Source organism: Helianthus annuus, chromosome 2 (genome assembly GCF_002127325.2).
Source record: "Helianthus annuus cultivar XRQ/B chromosome 2, HanXRQr2.0-SUNRISE, whole genome shotgun sequence".
In the NCBI taxonomy this organism is placed as follows: Eukaryota; Viridiplantae; Streptophyta; class Magnoliopsida; order Asterales; family Asteraceae; genus Helianthus; species Helianthus annuus.
This window is the reverse complement of record NC_035434.2, coordinates 171,872,517-171,897,056: the sequence shown is the minus strand read 5'-3', so window position 1 is coordinate 171,897,056 and position 24,540 is coordinate 171,872,517. Positions and strand designations below refer to the sequence as shown.

General features: G+C 33.5%; 1 protein-coding gene and 2 long non-coding RNA genes across 16 annotated transcripts; 1 reads left to right on the top strand and 2 right to left on the bottom strand.

Moving 5' to 3' along the window:
- The first annotated feature begins 4,799 nt into the window (after positions 1-4,799).
- LOC110927205 lies at positions 4,800-24,540 on the top strand. 14 transcript variants are annotated; one of them, XM_022170841.1, is made up of 7 exons: positions 4,850-5,062; positions 5,181-5,544; positions 5,628-6,148; positions 6,360-6,449; positions 6,822-6,871; positions 7,000-7,162; positions 24,303-24,540. In XM_022170841.1, the coding sequence occupies exons 3-7, from the start codon at positions 6,137-6,139 to the stop codon at positions 24,459-24,461; spliced, it is 474 nt and encodes a 157-aa protein (XP_022026533.1). In that variant the 5' UTR covers positions 4,850-5,062; positions 5,181-5,544; positions 5,628-6,136; the 3' UTR covers positions 24,462-24,540. The 14 variants fall into 14 exon arrangements, with proteins under 14 accessions (XP_035841763.1, XP_022026529.1, XP_035841782.1 ...); XM_022170839.1 differs by having other exon boundaries at positions 6,355-6,449; XM_035985887.1 differs by lacking the exon at positions 24,303-24,540 and adding an exon at positions 11,876-12,687 and having other exon boundaries at positions 6,692-6,871.
- LOC110927207 lies at positions 18,610-18,930 on the bottom strand. Its single transcript, XR_002585563.2, has 2 exons — positions 18,871-18,930; positions 18,610-18,790 (listed from the first exon to the last, which is right to left on the bottom strand). It is a non-coding gene; the product is annotated as an uncharacterized LOC110927207 (long non-coding RNA).
- On the bottom strand, positions 19,235-20,737 carry LOC110927209. Its single transcript, XR_002585565.2, has 3 exons — positions 20,659-20,737; positions 19,643-19,716; positions 19,235-19,389 (listed from the first exon to the last, which is right to left on the bottom strand). It is a non-coding gene; the product is annotated as an uncharacterized LOC110927209 (long non-coding RNA).

Here is a 24,540-nt window from a genome sequence, read left to right as displayed (position 1 = left end):
GATAACTATATGTGTATCTCTCTATACTTTGAAGTAGTTACTTAATTAGTTTTGTATGTTATGTACATCTTGATTTGGTTATTTATAGTTATAGTTAAGAACATAATATAGGTAGAGGCACACAATGGTGCAATCATGAGGGTTTGCATTATTGATAATGATTGATAAGAACTAGTCCGTATGCATAGGAGTACGAACTGATAGAATGTCAAATGGGTGGCAACTTGAAAGGAATATTAATCATGTAACACTAATATAATATGTTTCAAACAAGTCATTTCATATTTACAGTTGTACTTAGTTCCCTTAGTTTTTTTAGGCTAATTCTATACACACCCCCTCTTCCTGATTATACCCCCCCTTGTGAGAGGAAAACTGTCGGTCCCACGCAGGCCCCACCTGTAAGTATGTGAGAGGAGGGGGGTGAAAAAAGTAGATAGGAGGGGTGTAGAAAGTAGCACCCTTTTTTTAATAAAAGGTATTTTAATAAGGGAAAATTATGTTGTGTAGGAATTAAAATTTGTTTGAGATTGGTGGGTTGAACCGATAAACTCAAACACGACCCATATAGTTATTCGTGTCAAAGTTACGAATCTCAATCCGAACACACTTAAAAAGTGTGCAACTCAACCGCGTATTCCATTTACCTGAACAAGTCAAACGGATTTATGTGTTGTAAAGGCGTTGTAATAAACGAGTCATTAACAACTAACGAGTTGACATGTATCCTTATAAAATTATAAATTTTAAACGGGTTGGCGGGTAACGCTTCTACCTGAACTCGAGTTATTTTTTTAAACATGTAAAACAGTTTGGCCTGAACACCATTTGTTTATTAAACGTGTTAGATTTGACAATTTAAAACCTGTCGTGTTTTAAGTATTGTCATATTTAGACCAAAAGGCATGGAAATATATTTAGTTTTCTGCCTATTATTATTATTATTATTATTATTATTATTATTATTATTATTATTATTATTATTATTATTATTATTATTATTATTATTATTATTATTATTAATGTTTAAACCTCATTTTAGGATGTTACTAACCTTTTAGTATATGTGTAGTGCGATCCAATATAATCATTTACATGTAATGAATTTTTGAACTTAAATTGTAATGTATGTAACTTTAAAAATATACTTGTAAAGTTGGATAGGTTATGTGTTTTCCCATTTTGTGTCCCAGCCTTGGTTTCACTGTATTGTAGAGTTATACTGTATGATATAATATAATATATATATATCCTACTACATAATATAATACAAGACCTAAAAAGTATAACGACATATCAAAACTCAAAGCTATGTATATTTTCAAATATTAACTATTAAAAATAGATGATAATGAAACTAGCAATGCATTAGTAATGGTAGATTGATTAAAAATAGATGATAATGAAAGTGGCAATACATTAGTAATTGTAGATTGGTAGGTGATTATATATATTTTTTAAGTAAGCCAGTGCATATGATCCCACATGGGTTGGACTTTAGAGGAATGTCAACCCCAATAAACTATTCAACCTCTACAAATGCTTCATAATATAATAAGTATATTCTCATTCTTCTAACAAAGAAATAACAATATTCTATCGTTTCCCATTCTTCTAAACAAAGATATAATGATATTCTATCGTATAGTAATTCAAATATTTTGTAAGGTGCAAGAATTTTCTATAAATGATTAAGTTTGTTTAACGGTCATAACAGATATTTACAATATTAAATTCTCTAAACTTAACAAATATCATTATTATGTAGTTATTAAAGTATAAGTTTTTGAATTATTGGTTGTTACTTGTTAGTCAACTTTTTTAAAACTTCACAAAAGTATTTGGAAAAATTTTGAGGTGATAATCATGTAAGGATAACGGCTTGAAATTGGTAAACACGCAGGTAATGCTTTGTGTAAAATACCCAAACATAACTGCGTAACTCATTTATATAAAGGGGTTACCCGACCTGGCAGATCACGAGTTGGCGAGCTCAAAAGGGGTTGTAATCAAGTTATAAACGGGTTGAATATGGCGTAAATGGATTGCGTATGGTATACAGATTGACAAGTTTAATTAGTTCAATAACATTGGGTATGTTCGTGACGAATGATATATAGTAAAATTATAGAAAGGGTTTGAAAAAATTATGGTGTGCAAATTGTATTTATTTGAAATGTAGCACGAATGACCTCCATTTCAACTTTAGTTCGGGGGTTACGTAATCATCAAAGTTAGTAGGTTTTTAGATGACCTCTTGAGTTGATTATTCGGTTTGTTAGGAGTTTCAGTTTTATGGATTAGCTCTTGGTTAGGTTGCTATCATTTTTAGGATTCTAAGTGTGTAAGAGTTGGTGCAATATGTTGTATAAGAGATGGAGTTTTAAGGACTTTTACGAGTCATTATATGAATTTTTACTGCTCCCACTGACCTTAGAAGTGATCGGAGTGTCGCGCCCCGGTCAAAGATAAATTTATAAGTCCCAAACTACCTCAAACTAATAGCTAGTGGTAGTCAGGGGTCGAACCACGAAGAGTCTATGGTTTGTGTCAGAACTTGGTCGATTATCAAATTGGAACAAGTTTATGAGCTTGCTATGATAATATTTTCTTTGTTTGGTTTGTTTGGAAAAGGGTGTCGGATTGGACCGACAAATTTGCTTTTGACTACTAAAAAGAGATTACTTGAACTATTGCAAACACTGATTTCTTGATTTTAAAACTATAATAGAGAACAAGGTTCACACCCGGTTCGATAATTGCAAGACCTAGGGTTTCTACACGTTTTAACTTGATTTAGTTGAATATGATGATTAACGAACTTAGTGTCACGTGGCTTAGGTGCCGAGAGCTATGAACGTCACAAGAAGGGACCACAATGCACTTTGTTACCAAGAACATGTAAATTCTAACCTATGACAAGGCATAATTGCACATAAACATTTCGCAAAGTCAAATTTAACATTCACTCGACAATTCACAAATCCAATACAAATGCAAGTCAATTATCACAAGTTTCAAATACTAAACTCAATTAGTCACAAATCAAAGATAAACACAATGTTCGAAACCCTAGAAAATCTTTCAAAAATCGATACCGGGGTGAAACCCAAGAGATTAGACACTCTCATGATTGATGAAATAAGCACACCGGATGAGAAACACACAAACGAAGTCATCTTTATTGTATCTTGAGTCTTGAAATGATGAAAGTTAGGGTTAGGGTTTGGATGGTGATTGATGGAGAGGTGAGCAATGTGATGGATTGAATGATTGGAATGGTGAGATTAGGGTTTTAATTAGTGGTAGGATGATAAATGGTGATGGCTCAAGGTTGGAGAGAGGTTATGTATGATAGAGATCAACAATTAGGCTCCAAGATGATGATATATTGTTTCAAAATTCATAACCCTTGACAACACCTTCAATTTTCGGTCAAAACTGGTCAATAAACAAAATTCAGCGTCAGTACTTTAGGCGTCGCGTCGGCGACGCAGTAGGTAGGCGTCGGCAACGCGACTAGTCTGTCCAGTGGTGTTTTAATAAGGACATGAATTTTGATTTTGTTTCGAAATGTCCAGCATACCCCACTACCCAACAAAGATTTGATAACCCCACTATAATAAAAGAATAATAAAAGAGAGTGAGGATCAAATAGGAAGTTTATTTTGGCTAGGAAGGATAGAAAGCAATAAAATTATGACATGTGGCAAAATTTAAAATAAATAGAAAGGGTATTTTAGTCAATCATATCCTTTCTTCTTCCTTCTTCTCCCCAGTAACTTCAAAACCCACTATTTTCAAAATCCACCATCTTCGATCTTTTCTTCACTTACTATCTCAATAATCACTACATTATAGTGCGATTTTCGTCACCAATCAATGATTCAAACACCCGATCAACGTGTTCTTCAGCTTTTTTGAAGAAAACCCAGTTTAATTTCATACAAATTCTCGTTTTTTTTTTTCGTGAATTTGAAGATAATCACTCGATCCGTTCGATTCGATCGCTCATAAGTGTGTCTATCATTAAAATTTCGTCAATCGTTGAAGAAATCGGCTTCGATCCATGTAAGAAATTCTTTAATTTCATTTTTACGATCTGGGTTTTTGATTTAGTCATTGCGTTTTACGATCTTGGCGGGGTTCCGGGGGCAGCGCCCCTGGTAGCGGGGTCCAAGGGGCAGAGCCCCGGGCTGGGTTTGAGCTGCATTCGTAGACAGTTTTTGATCTCCTACTTCCTGGTTCTGATAATTCACAGACAAAACTATTGTCCTGGTTCAATGCGTTTTAGAGAGAACACTTTCTTTGGTGTTTTTAGGCCATTGCGTTTTAGAACTAAGACATTTTTATGTGTTTTCTAGCCATTGCGTTTTAGAAAAACAAATTTTTGAAGTGTTTTTAGTCATTGCGTTTTAGGTAAAACACATTTTTAGGTGTTTTCAGTCCATTGCGTTTTAGAGAGAACACTTTCTTTTGTTTTTTTACACTACTAGAAAATTGGGCAATTGTGACCAAAATTTGCTACCGAAAAAAATGGTAGCAATTTTAGCCACCGATTTGCCACGAAAATTAAAATAGGTGTATTTATCATGATACGGTAGCAAAGTGGTTGCAATTTTTGCCACCTTTTTATTTTCGGTGACAATTTATGAGAAAAATACGCAAAAGCATGAAAAGTAAAAATATATTTGTTAATTGTGACCATTTTATTGGTGACAACATGAAAATTCAAATAGACGGTTATTTTTTTAAGTCGATGTGCGTGGTTTAAAAGTCAATTAATTATGTATAACCCGAAAAAAAACACACAAACAGACGTCTCTCTCATCATCCTCCACCTGGGTTTAGGGTTTCAATTAGAGTACTTCGATCGATCTGAAACCCTAATTCACCATCCAAAATGTCTCAAACTGGAAAATTAATGCACAATCTCGACCAAAACAGCACGAAGATCCTCAATCTCACTGTCCTCGAGAGGATGGATCCGTACATCGAGGAGATCTTAATCACCGCTGCTCACGTCACATTCTACGAGTTCAACATCGACCTCAATCAATGGGTAAATTCATGTTTTTAGCTTTGATTATGGTTAATTATGGTCCCAATTTTGTTAATTTTCTAATGAATGGAATGACAATGTGAAATGGATGTTGACTCATTTTTCAAATCATATGCAGTCTATGCTCGTTCGTAGTTTTGTTCTGCCCTAAGCCCACAAGCCACTAATTCTATGCTGCCCCAATTTTCCAGTCCCAAGTTTTGATTTTTTACATGTACTAATTTTGTTGTTATGAGTATTTAATTCACTAGTTTTGATTTTTGATCCATTTTAGGTCACTAGCTGCAAGCATGGCAATCCATGGTCTGTTGTGTTTTTTATATTTTTAATTTTCTTTGTGTTTTGTTTGTTTTGATGCTTTTACTCTATTTATAAATTTTCAGATGTTCTTGTTTGCAAATAGACGGTTAACTTTGCATTCTTCAAGATGTATTTCCTCTTTTTTCCTATTAGATTATGAGCTTATTATAACTTTACTCCATGTAAGACATGTTTTTATGTTGGTTTATTTTTCCTTCAAGCCATGAGTGTTAAACAATGATTTAAGTTTCTTTTAACAATGTAGAAGAGGAACTGGGGGGTTAACCTATATAAGCTCTTTTCAACAAAATTTTATTAGACTATAGTAGCTGTTAGTTTGGGTCAAGTTTACACAAGAGAGACTATTGCCATTACAGTTACAAAGGCCAACTTCACTCATTGTTCATCATGGCTAGAGTTGTTGAGGGAATGAGGGTCATTGAAGGTATTTCATGAACTAGTTTAGTAATTTCAACTCAATAGCAATAGCGTTTCGACCCGTACCTTTTCGACGCGAACCGTTTCGACCTATACCGTTTCGATGCGAACCGTTTAGACGTGTACCGTTTCAACGCGAACTGTTTCGACCCGTACCGTTTCGACCAGTACCGTTTCAAACCGACGCGAACCATTTCAACCCGTACTGTTTCGAACCGACGCGAACCGTTTTGACCCATACCGTTTCGACCAGTACCGTTTCGAATCGAAATGAAATGTGCAAGAACTTTCCTTGTGTTATTGAAAGACTGCACATGCAGATAAGAACACATCAAGATGGTGCCAGTGGTAATTATTTTTTCATTCTTTATATATTTGTAGTTATTTTTTCAACTTTAAGTTAGAATCCCACTTTTCCTTTAGCAAATTACCAGTGTTTCCTGGTAAAAATGCAGCCTTCTCTTAACCAGAGTAATTCTTTCAAAAATCCTTACTTCGTTTATTTTTAGCTTTAGTTTGTGTTTTTTTGATTTGTGTGGGATTGTTGTGACCAGAGCAGCAAATTATGGACCAAAAAACATGGCTTTGGAAGAAAAGATATGCCAAGAAGTCGATCGACGCAAACAGTGAATCTGAAAATGAGGCAGAGGTATTCTAGTAGCTCATTTACTTCATTTGATTAAAAATATTTTGTTTCGATTAGTTTCTGTTGATTTTAGTGAATCAGTTTCGGTGATTGTTTCAGCGATTGTGAATTCAGTTGATTGTTTCGATTAGTTTTAGTTTTTTTTAAGAACAAAATCAGAACATCGATATCAGATCTGTTTCATGTATGTTTAAATCGGCTGAAAGAATATTTTGAATCGATGATCAGATCTGAATTAGTTTCAGTTTGATGATTAAGATCTGAGTTTGGTTCGAAGAAGGAACTAAATCAAAGAAAATCTAGTTATACACGCGCATCACGGCTGATTTTGTCCAAAGGAAAGAATACTGAATCTGTTGAAGGGACTACTGGCAGCTTGTCACTACATTTAGTGCGGAAAATGTGCACTACATTACAAGCAAACGGTAAGTATCTTTCTGTTCTATAATGCAAATGTGCAATTCAGATACAGTAGTATGCAAAATATTCCTTGTATTGTTGTGATATTTGTTAGTCACCTTTTTACGATTTCTATGCAATGGCTCTTCTTCAGATTCGGTAGTATGCAAACCACCACCACCGCCGGTTCAGATGAACCGTTGAAGCTCGCTCTAGCAATGGCTCTTCTTCGTTCTAAGCTCGTGAACAAAACTTCTGAAACTTCTCATCCTCCATCTGATACCTCCAGTTCTGAAGCTCTCAAATGGAAACGCAAGGTACATCCTCTCATCTCTTCCCATTCACAATGTATAGATCTTGCAGAAACCGTCAGCTGAATCGAAATTAGCTTCGATGAACGATTTGAACAAACCTTCTGTTGGTGCACTACATCTGTTGATTTCGTCTTAGATCGAGTCTTTTATTGTATTGTATAGATTAGGGCGCTTTTACGAGAAAACTGGAGAGTTTAGACATTTTATAGTCTTGGACCGCTTATTCGGACATGCCGAATAAGAGGTCCACCTCACAACTTCTTGGACCCCTTATATGGACATTCTTGGACCGCTTATTCGTCACGTCCGTATAAGAGGTCCACAATTCCTATATATACCATATGAGAGGTCCACAATTGTAACTTTCCGGATTCCATACTGAGGTGCTGCCGGTGTGAGAATTGCATGTAAAAAGCGTCAAATTAATGAGAAAAGAGAATTAAAGTGATATCTAGCTGTTTCTACATCAGGTACTTGTTTTCCGCACCTGTATCTGATCAAACTCCTCTGATTGACTCGTTCGGGTCAGATTCCGATCCTACAAGTGGTATCAGAGCTTCAGGAGGAGGAGTTCTATTGAAATTTGCTGGATTTCGTCACATTTTCTTCTTCTACACCTTCTTTCTTGCGTCAGACCAAGATTTCACCGTCCGTTTTGGCTGATTTTTGGATATGTGATGCGCGTATACTTGATCTAAAACCCTACCAAGTTTCAGCTCGAAACTCCAAGCCGTTTTGGAGATATCACGATTTTTCGGTTCGGTTTTTCGTCAAAAAGTCTGAATCGCCTTTGTGAACAAGGTGAACCGCTTTTTCGTCAAAAGTACATGAATCGCTCGTACTGACTTAGTTGGGGCTCGCTTATTTGGTTTATTTGTTTGAACCGCTCAAAAGTTAACATCATGAACCGCTTTTTCGAACACATGTGAATCGCTCATATGTCAGAACTATATGAACCGCTTATTGGGTAACTCTTTGAACCGCTGATAAGAAAAGGTCTGGATCGCTTTAAGGTTACATTATGAATCGCTCCAAGTAAATCAGTTGGACCGCGCTTATTTGATTCATCCGGAACCGCTTATATGAAAACTTTGTGAACCGCTCCAAAAGGTTAAAGTGCGGGTCGCTCATTAGACCTCATTTGGGATCGCGCATGTGAAAACTGATACAATCCGCTTATTGGACATTGATATGGATTGCCTATATGTCAACCATTAGGATCGTTTAAAAAAAATTAGGTGTCGCCGCCATTTAAAGTCAAACAGAAACACTAGTTTTAATCGGCCTAATCCATTTAATTGTTTGACCCATGTGACCCACCTCCCCATTAAACCAATAGGATTTCATGTGGCCCATGTGAAGCCCATAGTGCAGCCCAAATTCCTTGTGCAATATTAACAGTTCATTTTTATGATTTGATTAAAAAAAATGTTCTATTGTGAAAAAGGTTTTAGGGTCATTTGATAGTGTTGATTCGGTTCGTCAGGTTGATTTCGAGGAGGACACACGAAGTGAATACAGGTCGTGTGAGTTTTCGGTTTGTAGTAAAGTCATCAATTCGCTTGACAGTTCGTACGTTTTGGAGTCAAGTCGTTTGAATTAGATTTGGGTCATAGCAGTCTGCAACAGAATTTTCACCGGTTCGAGTATCAGTTCGTTGTTGTTAATTGATAATTTTTAAACTGATCGTGTTTTGTTTGTTTGTGTTACGTCAGGAATTTCAAGATCGAGCATGGATTCTGATTTTTACAACGCATTCGCTACTCCGAGTACCCCAATCACTGCTGTTCAAACCACAATGCTCGAAAACGAAACCGGAACGATGCAAAAACCTCCCAAGTTAATGAACATCGAAGAATACAAAGGTTGGGAAGGTCGGTTTGAGAATTGGGTGCAAGCGAATTATCTTGACGCTTGGGAATGCGTGGAAACAAAGTATATTCGACCATTGAATAGTGATGAAGAGCCAGTTCCAATCAAAGATCTTAGAGATGATGAGAGGAAGAAGTACAAAAATGAGAAAATGATGCTAAGTCTTCTTCAACAGGCAGTGAAAGAAGATATCATGGTTCTGCTACAGCATAATGGAACGTCTTACTCAATCTGGAAAGCGTTACGTTTGAAGTTTAGGGGAAGTGAAGAGATGGTTAAAAGCAAGAAGTCGCTTCTAAAGAAAGAATTTGATCTTTTTCGTGGGTTGAAAAATGAGAGTACGAGAGAGATTATTGAACGTTATTGTAATCTGCTTGCAAATATGAAAAGGTTAAGTATTGAGAAGAGTAATGAAGAGTTAATTGACAAACTTGCTGATGCGTTGCCATATGAGAGTTGGGGCACATACCTGATGATGCTCAGAAACAAGAAAGGTTTTAGCAATCTGACGCTCAGTAAGTTCATCGAAAAGATCGAAGCTCAAGAAATGGAACAGAGGAAAGTGATTAGAATGAAAGATTTCGATGGTGAACAAGATATCGGATTATATTATAAAGCTGGGGTAAATGAGAAATCATCGAATTCATCTCCAAAGATTGTTACTGGTATGAGTGCCAAGAACTTATCTGAAAGCCAATCATCTGGATCAAGCAGCAAAACCAGCTTTACTTCATTTCCATCATTCGATCCGAACATCTCAGCAACTAAAAATGGGAGAAAGTTACAGTGCAACATTGTATTGAATCTTGAGAATGATCAAGATTATTCTGAAGATATTGCCAAAAACCAAATGTCTTTATTAGGAATGGTTTTGGAATCTTATACTTGTTTTGTTGCAGGTCGTATCGGAAATCCAATGCTAACCAAAGAAGACTACGACCAGATAGATGCTGAAGAGATGGAGCTGATGGACATAAAGTGGTGTTTGGCTAGTGTTTTACGGAGAGCTGAGAAGTTCAAACAAATCACGGGGAGAGATGATCTTCGTGATGCGAATGTTTCTACTTTAGGTTTTGACAAATCTAAAGTCACTTGTTTTCGATGCAGGGAAAAAGGACACTTCAAGAGGGAGTGCACAAACCGAGAAGCAAGTGGAGCTCAAAATCCGTTCAACAACAACAACGATTATTATCGCAAAGCCATCTATCACCAAGTTGGTCAATCATCTCAACAACAGAAACATCAAGCTCAGACTGCACACGGAAGAGATGTGATTGAGGATACCGGAAAAAGAGCTTGTGTAAGCAGTTATGATTGTGGAAAAAGAAAAGATGGTAGTGCTTTGATAATTGATCAAGATGATGAGAGATTACCAGAAGATTTTAGCTGGGGAAAGTTTACTTGGGATGATTATGTTCCTGAACAAACCACAGCTTACACTGCATTTACAGCAAAGATTGTAGATGATAGTGATGATGATACAGAGTATTGGGCGAGAAAATACAGAGAAGATATGAAGTTGCTTGCTGAGAGTGATAGCGAAGACGAAAAAGTCAAGAAAGAGAAGAAAAAGAAAAAGATCAAAACGCCGGTAAGTAGTGATGATGAAGAAGTGCCGGTGATGAAAAGGCAAACTGTGAAAGAAGTGCCTAAGTTCAAGGTTGTTGAAGGTGTTGATGCGAAAGAAGTTTCTGTTAAATGTGAAAACTGTGAGATTGTGAAAAAGCAAAACAATGAGTTGATGCACAACTTAAACCGTCTGAAAGAGTCATATGATGTGCTGAACAAGACGATGAATCAGTACAATCAAACGAGTGAAGAACAAGCTGTAGCAATGAAGACTCTTCAGGGAGCGTTTATGACTAAGCAGAAAGTTGTAAACAACTATATTGAGAAGTGTGCTGCTTTAGAACAGAAGCTTGAGCTGCAACGAATAGAAACTGAAAGAGTAAATCGTTTATTGAAAAGTTACTCATGTACTTCCTATGTGATTGACAGGATTTATCCGACTGTTGAGAGCATGAAGGTCTGGGAAGAGGATGAGGTAACTGAAGAAAAAGCAGCTGAAGTCAGTATTGAAGAAAAGATTGCTGACAAGAGGAAGAGTGACAAGAAAAAGGATACTGAAAAGATTTCATCTGGTAAGAAGAAAGGTGTTAGTTATAACAGATGTCCACCTCCACTGGAAAACGGATATTTGCCTAGACATCCTAACGATGAAAGAGTCAAAAAGGCTACAAATTTACAGTGGGAGTCAGAGTCGTCGGTTAATCTTCCAGAAAGTATTGATGTTGTGTTCACATCATCTGACACTGATCAACAGTCTCAATTGATGAAGAAAGTTGTGGATCATGTGTTAGATAGTGATGACAGTGAAGAGTCAAAGTCGGAGTCCGCGTCAGAATCAATATCTGAGTCAAAAGCTCCAAGTCAAACAGAAAAACAGGGAAAATTGGTTTATGATAGAAAATTCCTGTTATCAAAATCTAATTTGGATGATGGATTGTTTAAAGTTGCTTATACTTTGAAGAATTCGGACAAATTATATTCTGATGAGGAATTTCCATTAAGGGGTGTCAAAACTGAATTGATAAACAAAGTTTTCAAAATCACAGAAATTAATATTTCTGAAATTAAAGACTTATGTTTTAATGAAAAACCTAAAAAATACACCGCAAGAGTACAACAGAGATTAAACAAGAAAAAGAATTACGGTTGTGGTTCAGATTTCCAAAAGAGATCAAACCATAGCGGTAATTTCAAAAAGAAAGGATTAGGTTTTACTCCTACAGAAAAATGAAAAATATGTTCGTGATTTTAAATCCAAAATGTCCTTTGTTTCAGGTACATCAACTGATGAAGAAGAAAAGACATGTTTCTGGAGGGAAAAGAACAGTGAATTTCTGAAAAAGAAACAAGCTGAACAAAAGAAGGACTCGAGAACCTGTTTCAAGTGCAACAACGTTGGACATATCGCCAAAGATTGTTCTCAGGCGTTACAATCAAAACAGGGAGTTTTTCGCAAAATCTCAGAAAAGGTGTTTGCGTTCGAATCACCACTTGATAGAACAAAATTGTTCAAAGATTCTATTTTTGAAATTGGTGAGAGTTCAAACAGGTTTTACAAGAAGAGAGCCAAATCTAAAAACCAGAAATGGGTTGTGAAGAAGGGTAGTGAAAGCTCTAGCGATGATTCTGATAGATCAAAATCAGAGGAGCTATCTTCAGGCGATGAAACTGATTCCACAAAGTCAGTTGAGCCACAGGTTGTATCAAAATGTGAAGCTGATGTAAAAATTGAAAACTCAGTTCCGAGTGTTAGTGATGATGAGTTTCCATCACTTAGTGCTGAGAATTATAAAAAGAAAATTGGTAAAGTTGAGATTTCTAACCAATTTTATCATGATGAACAGGAATTTGATGCTGAGAAGGTCTTTAACCCTAGGGTAAAACATATCTTTGGCAAAATGATTGATCGAAAAGTCAAAGGGGTTAAGGAATTTTACGAGAAGAAAACAAAGAAAGAAAAGGTTGAACCATCCCTGGTTTGTGACTGGGATGGTACATATTTTGAACAGTAAGTCTCAGGACTTGCCGGAGCTCCCAGGTTGGTACGCGTGGAGCATGAATCGGCATCTTTCTCAGAATTTTATTCGGTAACGTCAATCATAAAAACGGTAAAGAGGTTTGTTTGTGAATGTTTTACAATTGGTACGGAGGTTTCTGAAATGCAAATGGTAAATCAAGGACATTAAGTTGTACTTGTATTTTCCTACATTGGTCGAAAGACAAGATGATGAACCACATCCCCGAACATTTGTTGGATATTTCTACAAATGATAATCTACAATTGGTAAAATCAATCAAACTTATTTTCCGGAAAAACCATTTTGATTAAAACAAACTTAAGTGTTTTGAAATCTAAATGGGAAAATAGTTTGTTGATAGGGGGAGTTCTGATTGTTTATGCCTAGTGAATGGCGAATTGAGGAGATTCGATATCAGTTGTCATGTTCTGTATAGTTTGTTTTCAATTTTCATTAGATGTATTTGAATTTTAGGGGGAGTAAGAATTTTTAGAGAAAATCCAAAAACATCAGAAAATTTGAAAAAGTCAAAAACATGATAAAATCAAAAATGAGTTTTTGTTGCATAAAAGAGGAAATGATAGTACATCAGTGGACTATCACAACACGCTAAAGAATTGGAAAGTCAAAATGTGATAAACGATCTTACTGTGGATGTGTCAGTAGATTTTTGCACATTTAGTAAATTGAAACGAGATATAAACCTAAATCAAACTTACTTAATTCGTGGGTAACTATTCTTGGATATATGGGTAACCCCCGAAATCTTGTTTGAAAGGTCCCGTATTCTGAGATACTAGGTCTTTATACTCAGTGATATCTGGGGTATTATCCCGGGACTTCTGCTGTATGGAAGTACTGACCTAGTCCCCGGATAATACTTTCTGCAAATGCTTGAAAAAGCGCCGCCCTCAGCATGCTGATGAAACAATAAAATTGATAGTCGCTGCTGTTGAAATGCAAAAAGATCCTCTAAAGGGGACCCACCAAAAGTCGAGCCGTCATCTCTCTGCTGAACGGAAGTTCTGACCTGAGCTCTCACGGTTTCGCATTTAACCCCTTTACAGATATCATCTGTGGTATACTCACCTGTAAGACTGAATATTTGGGATCTGGATACAGGAGTATATTCAAGTGGAGTGATACACAATTAAGTTTAAGTCTCTAAAACATTAATTTCGTATCTCGAATCAATTGAAATTTGTGTGAAAATTTAAGTGGACAAACATACTGACAATCTAGGTAAATTGTTTAGAACTGAGAATGTTTAAAGCTTAACGGTGTTGGTGATTTGTCTCAAAACTGATATGATCCTCTTGCACGAGCTCACAAAAAATATTGTTTGTAAATAGTTTATTTCTGCATTTTAGTTTCTTTATTTCAAAATACAAAAAGATTTTTGGTGTGTTTTAGCATAAATTTTGAAAAAGTCAAAAAGATTTTCGACAGCTGATGTTGAATAGCTGATTTTCAAAATTCCGAGTGCTAAACATGATGAGCAATTCTTGAGGGGGAGTGTGTGTGTGAGATTAAGTGTTTTCATAATCTAACCTGTCAAGTGGTTCATCAAAATCTGTGTTTGTTTTGAATGAGAATCTGGATTGATGCAATTTCATATGTTTAAAATATGTATGTGAAAGAAATTTACTCTGAGGTAGAGTTTATGCAGGAAAGCCAGACGTCGATCCTGAAGATGTTACTGAAGAACAAAGGAATGCCAGTAAATCGAGAGTGGGAGTCTGAAGATAGAGAGAAAGAAAGCCCAGAGACTCATCAAGACTGAAGATGTGAAGACACAGCATTGTTGTGACTCGATAGTCGACTCCATCAACATCTGAGGGGGAGTCTGTTGGTGCACTACATCTGTTGATTCCGTCTTAGATCGAGTCTTTTATTGTATTGTATAGATTAGGGCGCTTTTACGAGAAAACTGGAGAGTTTAGACGTTTTATAGTCTTGGACCGCTTATTCGGACATGCCGAATAAGAGGTCCACCTCACAACTTCTTGGACCCCTTATACGGACATTCTTGGACCGCTTATTCGTCACGTCCGTATAAGAGGTCCACAATTCCTATATATACCATATGAGAGGTCCACAATTGTAACTTTCCGGATTCCATACCGAGGTACTGCCGGTGTGAGAATTGCATGTAAAAAGCGTCAAATTAATGAGAAAAGAGATTTAAAGTGATATCTAGCTGTTTCTACATCAGGTACTTGTTTTCCGCACCTGTATCTGATCAAACTCCTCTGATTGACTCGTTCGGGTCAGATTCCGATCCTACACCTTCAGTTGAATTGAAATTATCTTCGAATTAGGTCAAAGTGACGTCACTGAGTTGTAATTGACTTATTGCATAGTTTGTGATGATCATGTGAACATTTAGGGCTTCTGTTTGTATTTATAAGTTACTAGGTTATCACCCGCGAACTTCGCGGGTAGAAAAATTTACTTTATATTAATCGAGTTATGTCATTAAATAAAATAAAAATACATGTTTTCAAACGTAATTTTTTTTTATAATTGTTTTGAATTGAAAGTTGTAGTCAATGGGTTGCGAGTAAGGTCAGAAACTTCGGGCAAGAACCGGAGGCAGAAACTTGCCTCTCTGAACGACCCATGAAACAAAAAAAAAAATTTTTTTTATAATAAAATATACACATGAAGTTGTTCGAACCTGCAAAACAAACTCATTTAATTAAATTTAGAAGTTAATTAAAAGTTTAAATTAGAAAATATAAACAACAAAAACTTTATTCATTAAAATATACACATGAAGTTGTTAACCTGAGCTTCACCAACATCTCTGCATCATCGACATCACAGAGTACATCCAAAATCATTTAACATCCTAAACCTGTAACAACCACCCAGATAAGAGACTTAATCTTCCGAGTACCTCGAATGGTTTGTCGGATCATTCAAAATCCAGTATGTTTAACGCAACTTCACAGCTCTATGAAACAATCGGCTCTGGATCTTTGGAGAATTCCTCAAATAGAGATATACATTGGTCATCTACAAAAATGGTTTATTAAGGTCAGAAACATCAAGTTTTTCATAAAAGTGTCCCGAGTCAACCCAACACAGCCGTTTTGACCCTAAAAACCATGTTTGACTACCTACCCAATATAGTCCATTTTCCACAAAATATTATTAAAAAGTATAGTAGATTTTAGAAGCATGGCTACCTTATATTTTTGGTTTTAAAAATGTGGCAACTCTCTCTCTATCCTCTTTTCTCTGTATTAAATTATTCTTTTTTCCTTTTCCTTTCAGTTTTTCGTTCAGAATATAATTCAGATTATAACAACCTCTCATTTTTATACTTAAATGTGAATCTAATTGTTCAAACTTATTTGTCTACAATCAACAAAATCTCATATAACCAGCAATTTCATGCACAATCAAAGGTGTCACAATCAAACACAAACACAATTCAATCTACACATTTCTCAAAACACAATCTCTAACATCACTAACATGTAGCAATTATTCAAAACCCTAACTAATGTGTTGTGCACTCACTAATATCTGCTACACATGTCTCACTTATTCATCTTCACAACTTCAACACATCTTATCTAACACCTTATGCCAATCAACAAAATCTCATATATACATAAACCTTGAATATTACTCAAACACATCTTATTTAATGAATCAAAATAAAAACACATAAACCTTGAATATTACTCAATTTATGACTACTATCCCACAAAACAAAACTTTGTCAACAAATTATACTAACTTATGCAATGGTAAACCATAAAAATAACAAATTAATTTAGATGATTAGCCTTGCAGAAAACCCAAATCGGGAAAGTTTACCAGAATCGTTAACGAAAAAAATCAGACTCAGATTGGGTTACTCAAGCGGATATTAATCACGAAAAAAATCAGACTCAGATTGCCATTACTTCAAAATTTAAATTTAAAATAATGATTGAATTCAAAATTTAAAATTTAAAATCTGAAAATCAAATCACTAATATCCAATCCCGTAAATCAAGCAAACTTATTAGAAAAGTCTAACCTTTCAAATTTAAATTCAATATACAGATTCGAAATTTAAAATCAAACACATTAATGGCAAACTTTCAAATCTAATAAGTTCTGTTCAAACTTATTTGTCTACAATCAACAAAATCTCATATAACCAGCAATTTCATGCACAATCAAAGGTGTCACAATCAAACACAGACATAATTCAATCTACACATTTCTCATAACACAATCTCTAACATCACTAACCTGTAGCAATAATTCAAAACCCTAACTAATGTGTTGTGCACTCACTAATATCTGCTACACATGTCTCACTTATTCATCTTCACAACTTCAAACACATCTTATCTAATACCTTATGCCAATCAACAAAATCTCATACATCAATTAGCAATACAATGCACATTCAAAGACCTCACAATCAATTTCAAACATCAATCAATATACAAAATTTCTCAAGGCACAAATTTTAATATCACTAACCTAATGCGCTACTACTCAATAATATCACTAACAAAAACAACTTTAAAATTGAAATCAAAGGCATCTTTAAAGAATTAACAACTAAGTAAATTCAAAAATTATAACTCAATGACTCACGATAAATCATCATCACTAATTTTAAGACATTGACATATGGAAGTTGTTCTCGCCACAATAAGGTTGCAAAATCATATGGTATTTCCTATCAATCGAAACAAAAAAAAAAAAACATATAAGTTGCAATAACTTATTGTATGCACAAAACTGAAAACTTAAGAAACATACCAAAAATATAGGATCATAGTTCTTAATCAACTTTAACAACGAAGGAGCGTTGTTTTCATGATCCATAACTGCAATGGAAGTAACCACTGTTAAAAAAAATATATAACGGTAATCTATTTATAGAAACAAAGTCTATTTACATAAACCGAATCATAATTTCGAATACAAAAATCATCTTTAACAACACTAATCTATTTATAGAAACAAAAACAATTTTAAAAAGAAATTAAAGACATCTTTAAAGAATTAACAATTAACTAAGTACAAAAATCATAACTAAATACAAATATTATAACTCACAAAATAAACCATAAGAACTTCAAAAGATAATCACATAAAATTTCAAATTAACACCTAAAGACAAAAATAAAAAAGAAAGACTGTACATATCAAAAAACAAACAACACCAACAAAACTGAACTAACCTGTTTTTGATTGACGAACAATTCGAAAAATATAGGATCATAGTCCTCAATCGACTTTAATAACGAAGGAGCATTGTTTTCATTATCCATAACTGCAAAGGAAGTAACCATTGTTTAAAAAAAATACAACGGTAATCTATTTATAGAAACAAAGTCTATTTACAGAAACCGAATCATAATTTCGAATACAAAAATCATCTTTAACAACACTAATCTATTTATAGAAACAAAAACAGATTTAAAAAGAAATTAAAGACATCTTTAAAGAATTAAAAACTAATTAAATACAAAAATTATAACTAAAATACAAAAAATTATAACTCACAAAACAGTGCAAGATATACCTTTTCTTCAACTTCTCATAGGAACCCATTCAATAGTTCCTTGTAGGGGAAGGAGTCTGAAAGAAGCTCTTCACCTAAAATTACAAAACACAAAAAAATTGTGAGATATGCAACTCGAGTACAAAAATAATAGTCAAAGACTCGAAGCATCCCTAAAATTACAAATAATATAGTCAAAGCATCTCATAAAAAAACATCAAGATTTCAAAGCATACAAAATTTAAAATCAAACACAATAATGGTTTACTTCAAAATTTAAATTTAAAATAATAATTGACCTCAAAATTTAAAATTTAAAATCTAAAAATCAAATCACTAATATCCAATCCCGTAAATCAAGCAAACTTATTAGGAAAATCTAACCTTTCAAATTTAAATTTAATTTACAGATTCGAAATTTAAAATGAAACACATTAATGGAAAATTTTAACAACAGTAATCTGTTTATAGAAACAAAAACAACTTTAAAATTGAAATCAAAGGCATCTTTAAACAATTAACAACTAACTAAATACAAAAATTATAACTCAATGACTCACGATAAATCATCATCACTAATTTTAAGACATTGACATATGGAAGTTGTTCTCCCCACAATAAGGTTGCAAAATCATATGGTATTTCCTATCAATCGAAACAAAAAAAAAACATATAAGTTGCAATAACTTATTGTGTGCACAAAACTGAAAACTTAAGAAACATACCAAAAATATAGGATCATAGTTCTCAATCAACTTTAACAACGAAGGAGCGTTGTTTTCATGATCCATAACTGCAATGGAAGTAACCACTGTTTAAAAAAATATATAACGGTAATCTATTTATAGAAACAAAGTCTATTTACATAAACCGAATCATAATTTCGAATACAAAAATCATCTTTAACAACACTAATCTATTTATAGAAACAAAAACAATTTTAAAAAGAAATTAAAAGACATCTTTAAAGAATTAACAATTAACTAAGTACAAAAATCATAACTAAATACCAAAAATTATAACTCACAAAATAAACCATAAGAACTTCAAAAGATAATCACATAAAATTTCAAATTAACACCTAAAGACAAAAATAAAAAAGAAAGACTATACATATCAAAAAACAAACAACACCAACAAAACTGAACTAACCTGTTTTTGGTCGACGAATAATTCGAAAAATATAGGATCATAGTCCTCAATCGACTTTAATAACGAAGGAGCATTGTTTTCATTATCCATAACTGCAAAGGAAGTAACCATTGTTTAAAAAAAATATAACGGTAATCTATTTATAGAAACAAAGTCTATTTATAGAAACCGAATCATAATTTCGAATACAAAAATCATCTTTAACAACACTAATCTATTTATAGAAACAAAAACAGATTTAAAAAGAAATTAAAGACATCTTTAAAGAATTAAAAACTAATTAAATACAAAAATTATAACTAAAATACAAAAAAATTATAACTCATAAAACAGTGCAAGATATACCTTTTCTTTAACTTCTCATAGGAACCCATTCAATAGTTCCTTGTAGGGGAAGGAGTCTGAAAGAAGCTCTTCACCTAAAATTACAAAACACAAAAAGTTTGTGAGATATGCAACTCGAGTACAAAAACAATAGTCAAAGACTCGAAGCATCCCTAAAATTACAAATAATATAGTCAAAGCATCTCATAAAAAACATCAAGATTTCAAAGCATACAAAATTTAAAATCAAACACAATAATGGTTTACTTCAAAATTTAAATTTAAAATAATGATTGACTTCAAAATTTAAAATTTAAAATCTGAAAATCAAATCACTAATATCCAATCCCGTAAATCAAGCAAACTTATTATGAAAATCTAACCTTTCAAATTTAAATTCAATTTACAGATTCGAAATTTAAAGTGAAACACATTAATGGAAAACTTTTAAATTTAAAATTTAAATAGAAACCTTAATTCCGGAAAAATTATCATACTAAAAATAAATCATTAAAATTTAAATTTGAGGTTTCAAAAAAAATCATTAACAAAATTTAAAATTGCTCAAAAATATAAATTTAAAATTTGAATTCCGGAAATAGAAACCCTAATTCCGGAAAATAATCATACTAAAAATAATTCATTAACGAAATTTAAAATTGATCAAAATTTAAAATTTAAATTCCGGAAATATAAATAGAAACCTTAAAATTTTAAAATTGAGGTTTCAAAAAACGTAACACCATTTATTTAGAGAAACAGAAACCTTAATTCCGCAAAATTATCATACTAAAAATAAATCACTAACGAAATTTAAAATTGCTCAAAATTTTAAATTTAAAATTTAAATTAGAAACCTCAAAATTTAAAATTTAAAATTTGAATTCTGAAAATTATATCACTAACATCCAATGCCATAAATTATCATACTAAATATAAATAACCACTTATTTGCTATAAGTTTAAAACAAAATAAAAAAAGATAAATCTAAGTTTACTTAAAATATGATTAGTAATTAGAATACACATAAACGTACCAAAAATATCGGGTCATCTTCATCAATAAGCTTTAAAAATGAAGGACTGTTGTGCAAGGGATGCATATCTGAAAAATATATATGAAGGTTTTTTAAAAAATAAAATGGTAAAGTATTTATAGAAAAACAATCAATATTCCTAAATCAACAATCAATAAGCTTTAAAAGATAATTTAATCAATTGAGAAACTTCCAAATTCAAAAATAAAAAGAAACGGTTTAAAAAAAATAAAAAATATTTATTTTTTAGAACCAAAATCAATATTTTGAAGATAAAAACATTATACCGGATGAAAAAATATCATACCACTGTAAATCTTCATGAACACAATCAAAAAACATCGGACACAATCAAAACATATCATCATCAACAACAAACTAAAAGACTGTAAATAAAAATATGAGTAACATGAGAACAAAATCAAAACATCAACAAAATATCATTTCATATGATTGGAATCGGATAATGCAAAATCATCATCAACAAACAACGAAAAAAAAAGAAATACCGAACAGAAAGGATAAAATCAAACCTACACAAACTTAGAAAAAAGAAAACAGCTATAACATTTAACTAACCTCTGTTGTTTCACGAATGATCAGAGTCCGATTTTATCCAAGATTTAGGGTTCCACATGAAAAACAAAATCAACAAAAATCAGTAACTTTGATATATGTAGATGATGATAATAAAACCTCTAATCTTGATTTTGTTTGCAAAAAAAAAAAAAAAAAAACAGAAAGATAAATGTTCAATCGCTAGATTAAAGATACACAATAGATAAACAACAAATTAAAACAACATACCTTCAATTTTTATGATCAGATCTACACAGTTTAGGACAAAGAAGAAGTTAATAGCATTCGACACAATCTTTATAAAATCAAGTTTCTATAGAATTGAATAACATAAATAAAGTAGATTTAGGATCGATTGTGTAGATTACAATCGTAAAACAAAGAAATCGGAAACAATAAAATCAAAAACATAGAAACATACCTTTGATTGGTTAATAGGATTGATTTGTGTGAAGAAGATGATGTTGCAGAGATTTGGCTATGGTTTAGAATTGAGGATCTTGGTGGTGGTAATAGGAGAGAGGATGCAACTTAGTTTTTTAGGGTTTGTAAAGTGTGTGAAAGAAGAATGAGAAAAAAAAAAGGAAATATATACTATGACCCGAATTCGAAAAACCCGACCCAACTCAATTCGGATCCCGCCTTTTTTCCTTGGAATCGTGATTGTACAAAGCAAATTGGGATTTCCCTCCTAAACCAAATTGCCACATCAGCCTAGATGGCCAAAGAAAAAGGACACATAGCCCAAATCCATCTCATTTATATATATATAGATAACATCTTCCTCTTGCAAAAACTATCAGGTGAATCTGAATTAGCTTCGAGTTAGGTTAAAGTTACATCACTGAGTTGTTGTTGTTGTTGACTTATTGTGAAGTGAATGGTCATTTCACGACTAAACAACAAGACGAATACGAATAGAGGCCCAAATGTATTTGTTTATTGGTGATGTGTACAACCTGTTTGATAAAATGTTTGTGTAAAACTTTGATATTTTGTTAGTTTCTTTTTAACTTAAAAAATATTAAGGAAAAGTGTATGGGTTGGGCAATGGTAGTGACCCGTGTTTACATAGTAAAGGAAAGAAGCCTTGATCCCAAGTAGGCCTGGCAAAAGTAACCCATTAAGTTGATTTTGGGTCCTTTTGGGTCAGAATATTAAGTTACTGGGTTGTTTTGGGTTTAATAATATTTTTGATGGGTCAAAATGGGTGAAATTAAAAAGATGAAAAGGCTGAAACGGGTTAGAACGGGTCAAGAGAAAAATCAGAACGGGTGAAACAGGGTTGAATAAGAAATCAAGCGGGTCTTTGAAATCACATTTGAACGAATGAAGAGTAATGTCTGAAATCGTTTCTGCTCAATCTAGCATTTGAAATCGTTCAATTCATCTCTGAAATCAATGGGTCTCTTGTTCGATTCATATCTAAAATCTTAGTTTGCTGACACAGTATCCTTTCATCAGTAAAATCCGAACCAGATTTCGTATCATATTTTCAATTATTAAATTCAGATAAACAATTGTTCATTTGTAGATTTGTGTTGAAACAATTCATTAGTCCCTGTGATCTATAATCAATTAATCATCTTCTATATCCATCTCAAACCCTAGAGGTAAACTTTTCAATCAATTAATCATCTTCTTCAATAATATTTGTAGCAGTTTATTTCACTGTTTATGCCCCACCATCCTTGCTCACCAAGTGTTTGTTGAATTGCTTAAATGAATTTGAAAGTGTTCTTTTAATCAGTTTACGAGTTATAATGTGAGTTTAAACCTATTGATTGTTGCAGTTATTTGATTTTACATTGTGAGATGAAATGTGAGTTTTGGTTATTTGATTTTGCATCTTCGAAGCTCAATTAACTGTTGCAGTTACAATATTCCCACATTATGAGTTGGTTTGTTATGATTTGATTGGACTTTGATGCTATATATGTGTATTTGATGTTCTAGACAGTGATTTCCATGTTTGATTGTGGTAATTTGTTGGTCAATTATTTTGGATTTTACCTGATTGTTCAACCTCTGAGGTTCTTGAATACTATGAAGCACGGGGACGACATCTTACATCGAGTACCCGTCCCGGGAACGGCTCGGGGACGGAAACGCGTAGGGGACGGCCTGGGGACGTTTCCCAAACGTACCCGGATATTTGGGACGGGTTAAAAACAAGTAATTCTTTGACCCGCAAGAAAGAATACGGTCAAATTGAGTTGACACGAGCGGAAACTTATTTTTTTCCAACATTTTAAGACTATATAAGTTATTTGATGTTCCTCTGTTTTGCATTAGGTTGATCGCTATCTTAACCATGACCGAAAGTTCAATTCTTTTTTGTTTTCTATTTGAGGTTCAGTGGCTTAGGTGATGAACCAAAAGTTCAATTCTTTTTAATCAACCCGACCCGACTCGATCCGACCCGAAACCCGTTCTGACCCGGACCCGTTTCAACCCGAACCCGTTCTGACCCGAACCCGTTCCGACCCGAACCCGTTTTGACCCAAACCAAAACAACCCTTTTTGTAATTGACCCGTTTTGACCCGAACCCGTTTTGACCCGAACCCGTTTTGACCCATGACCCGACCCAACCCGAACCGACCCATTTGCCAGGTCTAATCCCAAGACTAGCTGTGTCTTTTTCGACTTGTGAGTTGTTGCCTAGCCTTGGTCACTGAACTCGGAAGACCCTGAGGTATTTTTAATCCTTTTAGACTAATAACTTTTGTGCATTTGTATCATTTCCCACTGTTATTATGTTTGTTTGGTTTGCGATGCTTGTTTTCTATTGTTAGGTTTGATGCTCTTAAATTAGTGAGAATGTTAAGGAATTTCATATTGATTTGATTACACCTTCTCTACGGGTTGTTTCCAACAAAAAAATGTTTTTAAAATTAGTATAATTTCCTTCTTAATATGTAAACAAACTGGAACGTGCTATTTAGCTTCTAGCACTTGAATTATAGCTCACAATTGTATTTTGTTTTCTTTACAACCGACTTGACCCATTATTACTTTTCGTTAAATTCTGATTTCTTGATTCTATTTATTGGTTGTTTTGTAGATTGAAAAGTTGAACTTAGTTATCAAGGAGCTCGTTAAGGAGAAAGATGAAGAAAAAGAAAGGTTTAATAGAATTATTGCGGGGTTATTGGCTGAAAAAGAAAAAGATAAGGTGGATAAAGATGCTATGCTTGATAGGAACAAATTGGAGCTATGTTAACAGCTATAGTTCGAACGAGATATTTTATATAATTTTGGGATTTTATTAGACTTTTTTTTATATTATTTGTAGCTTTATT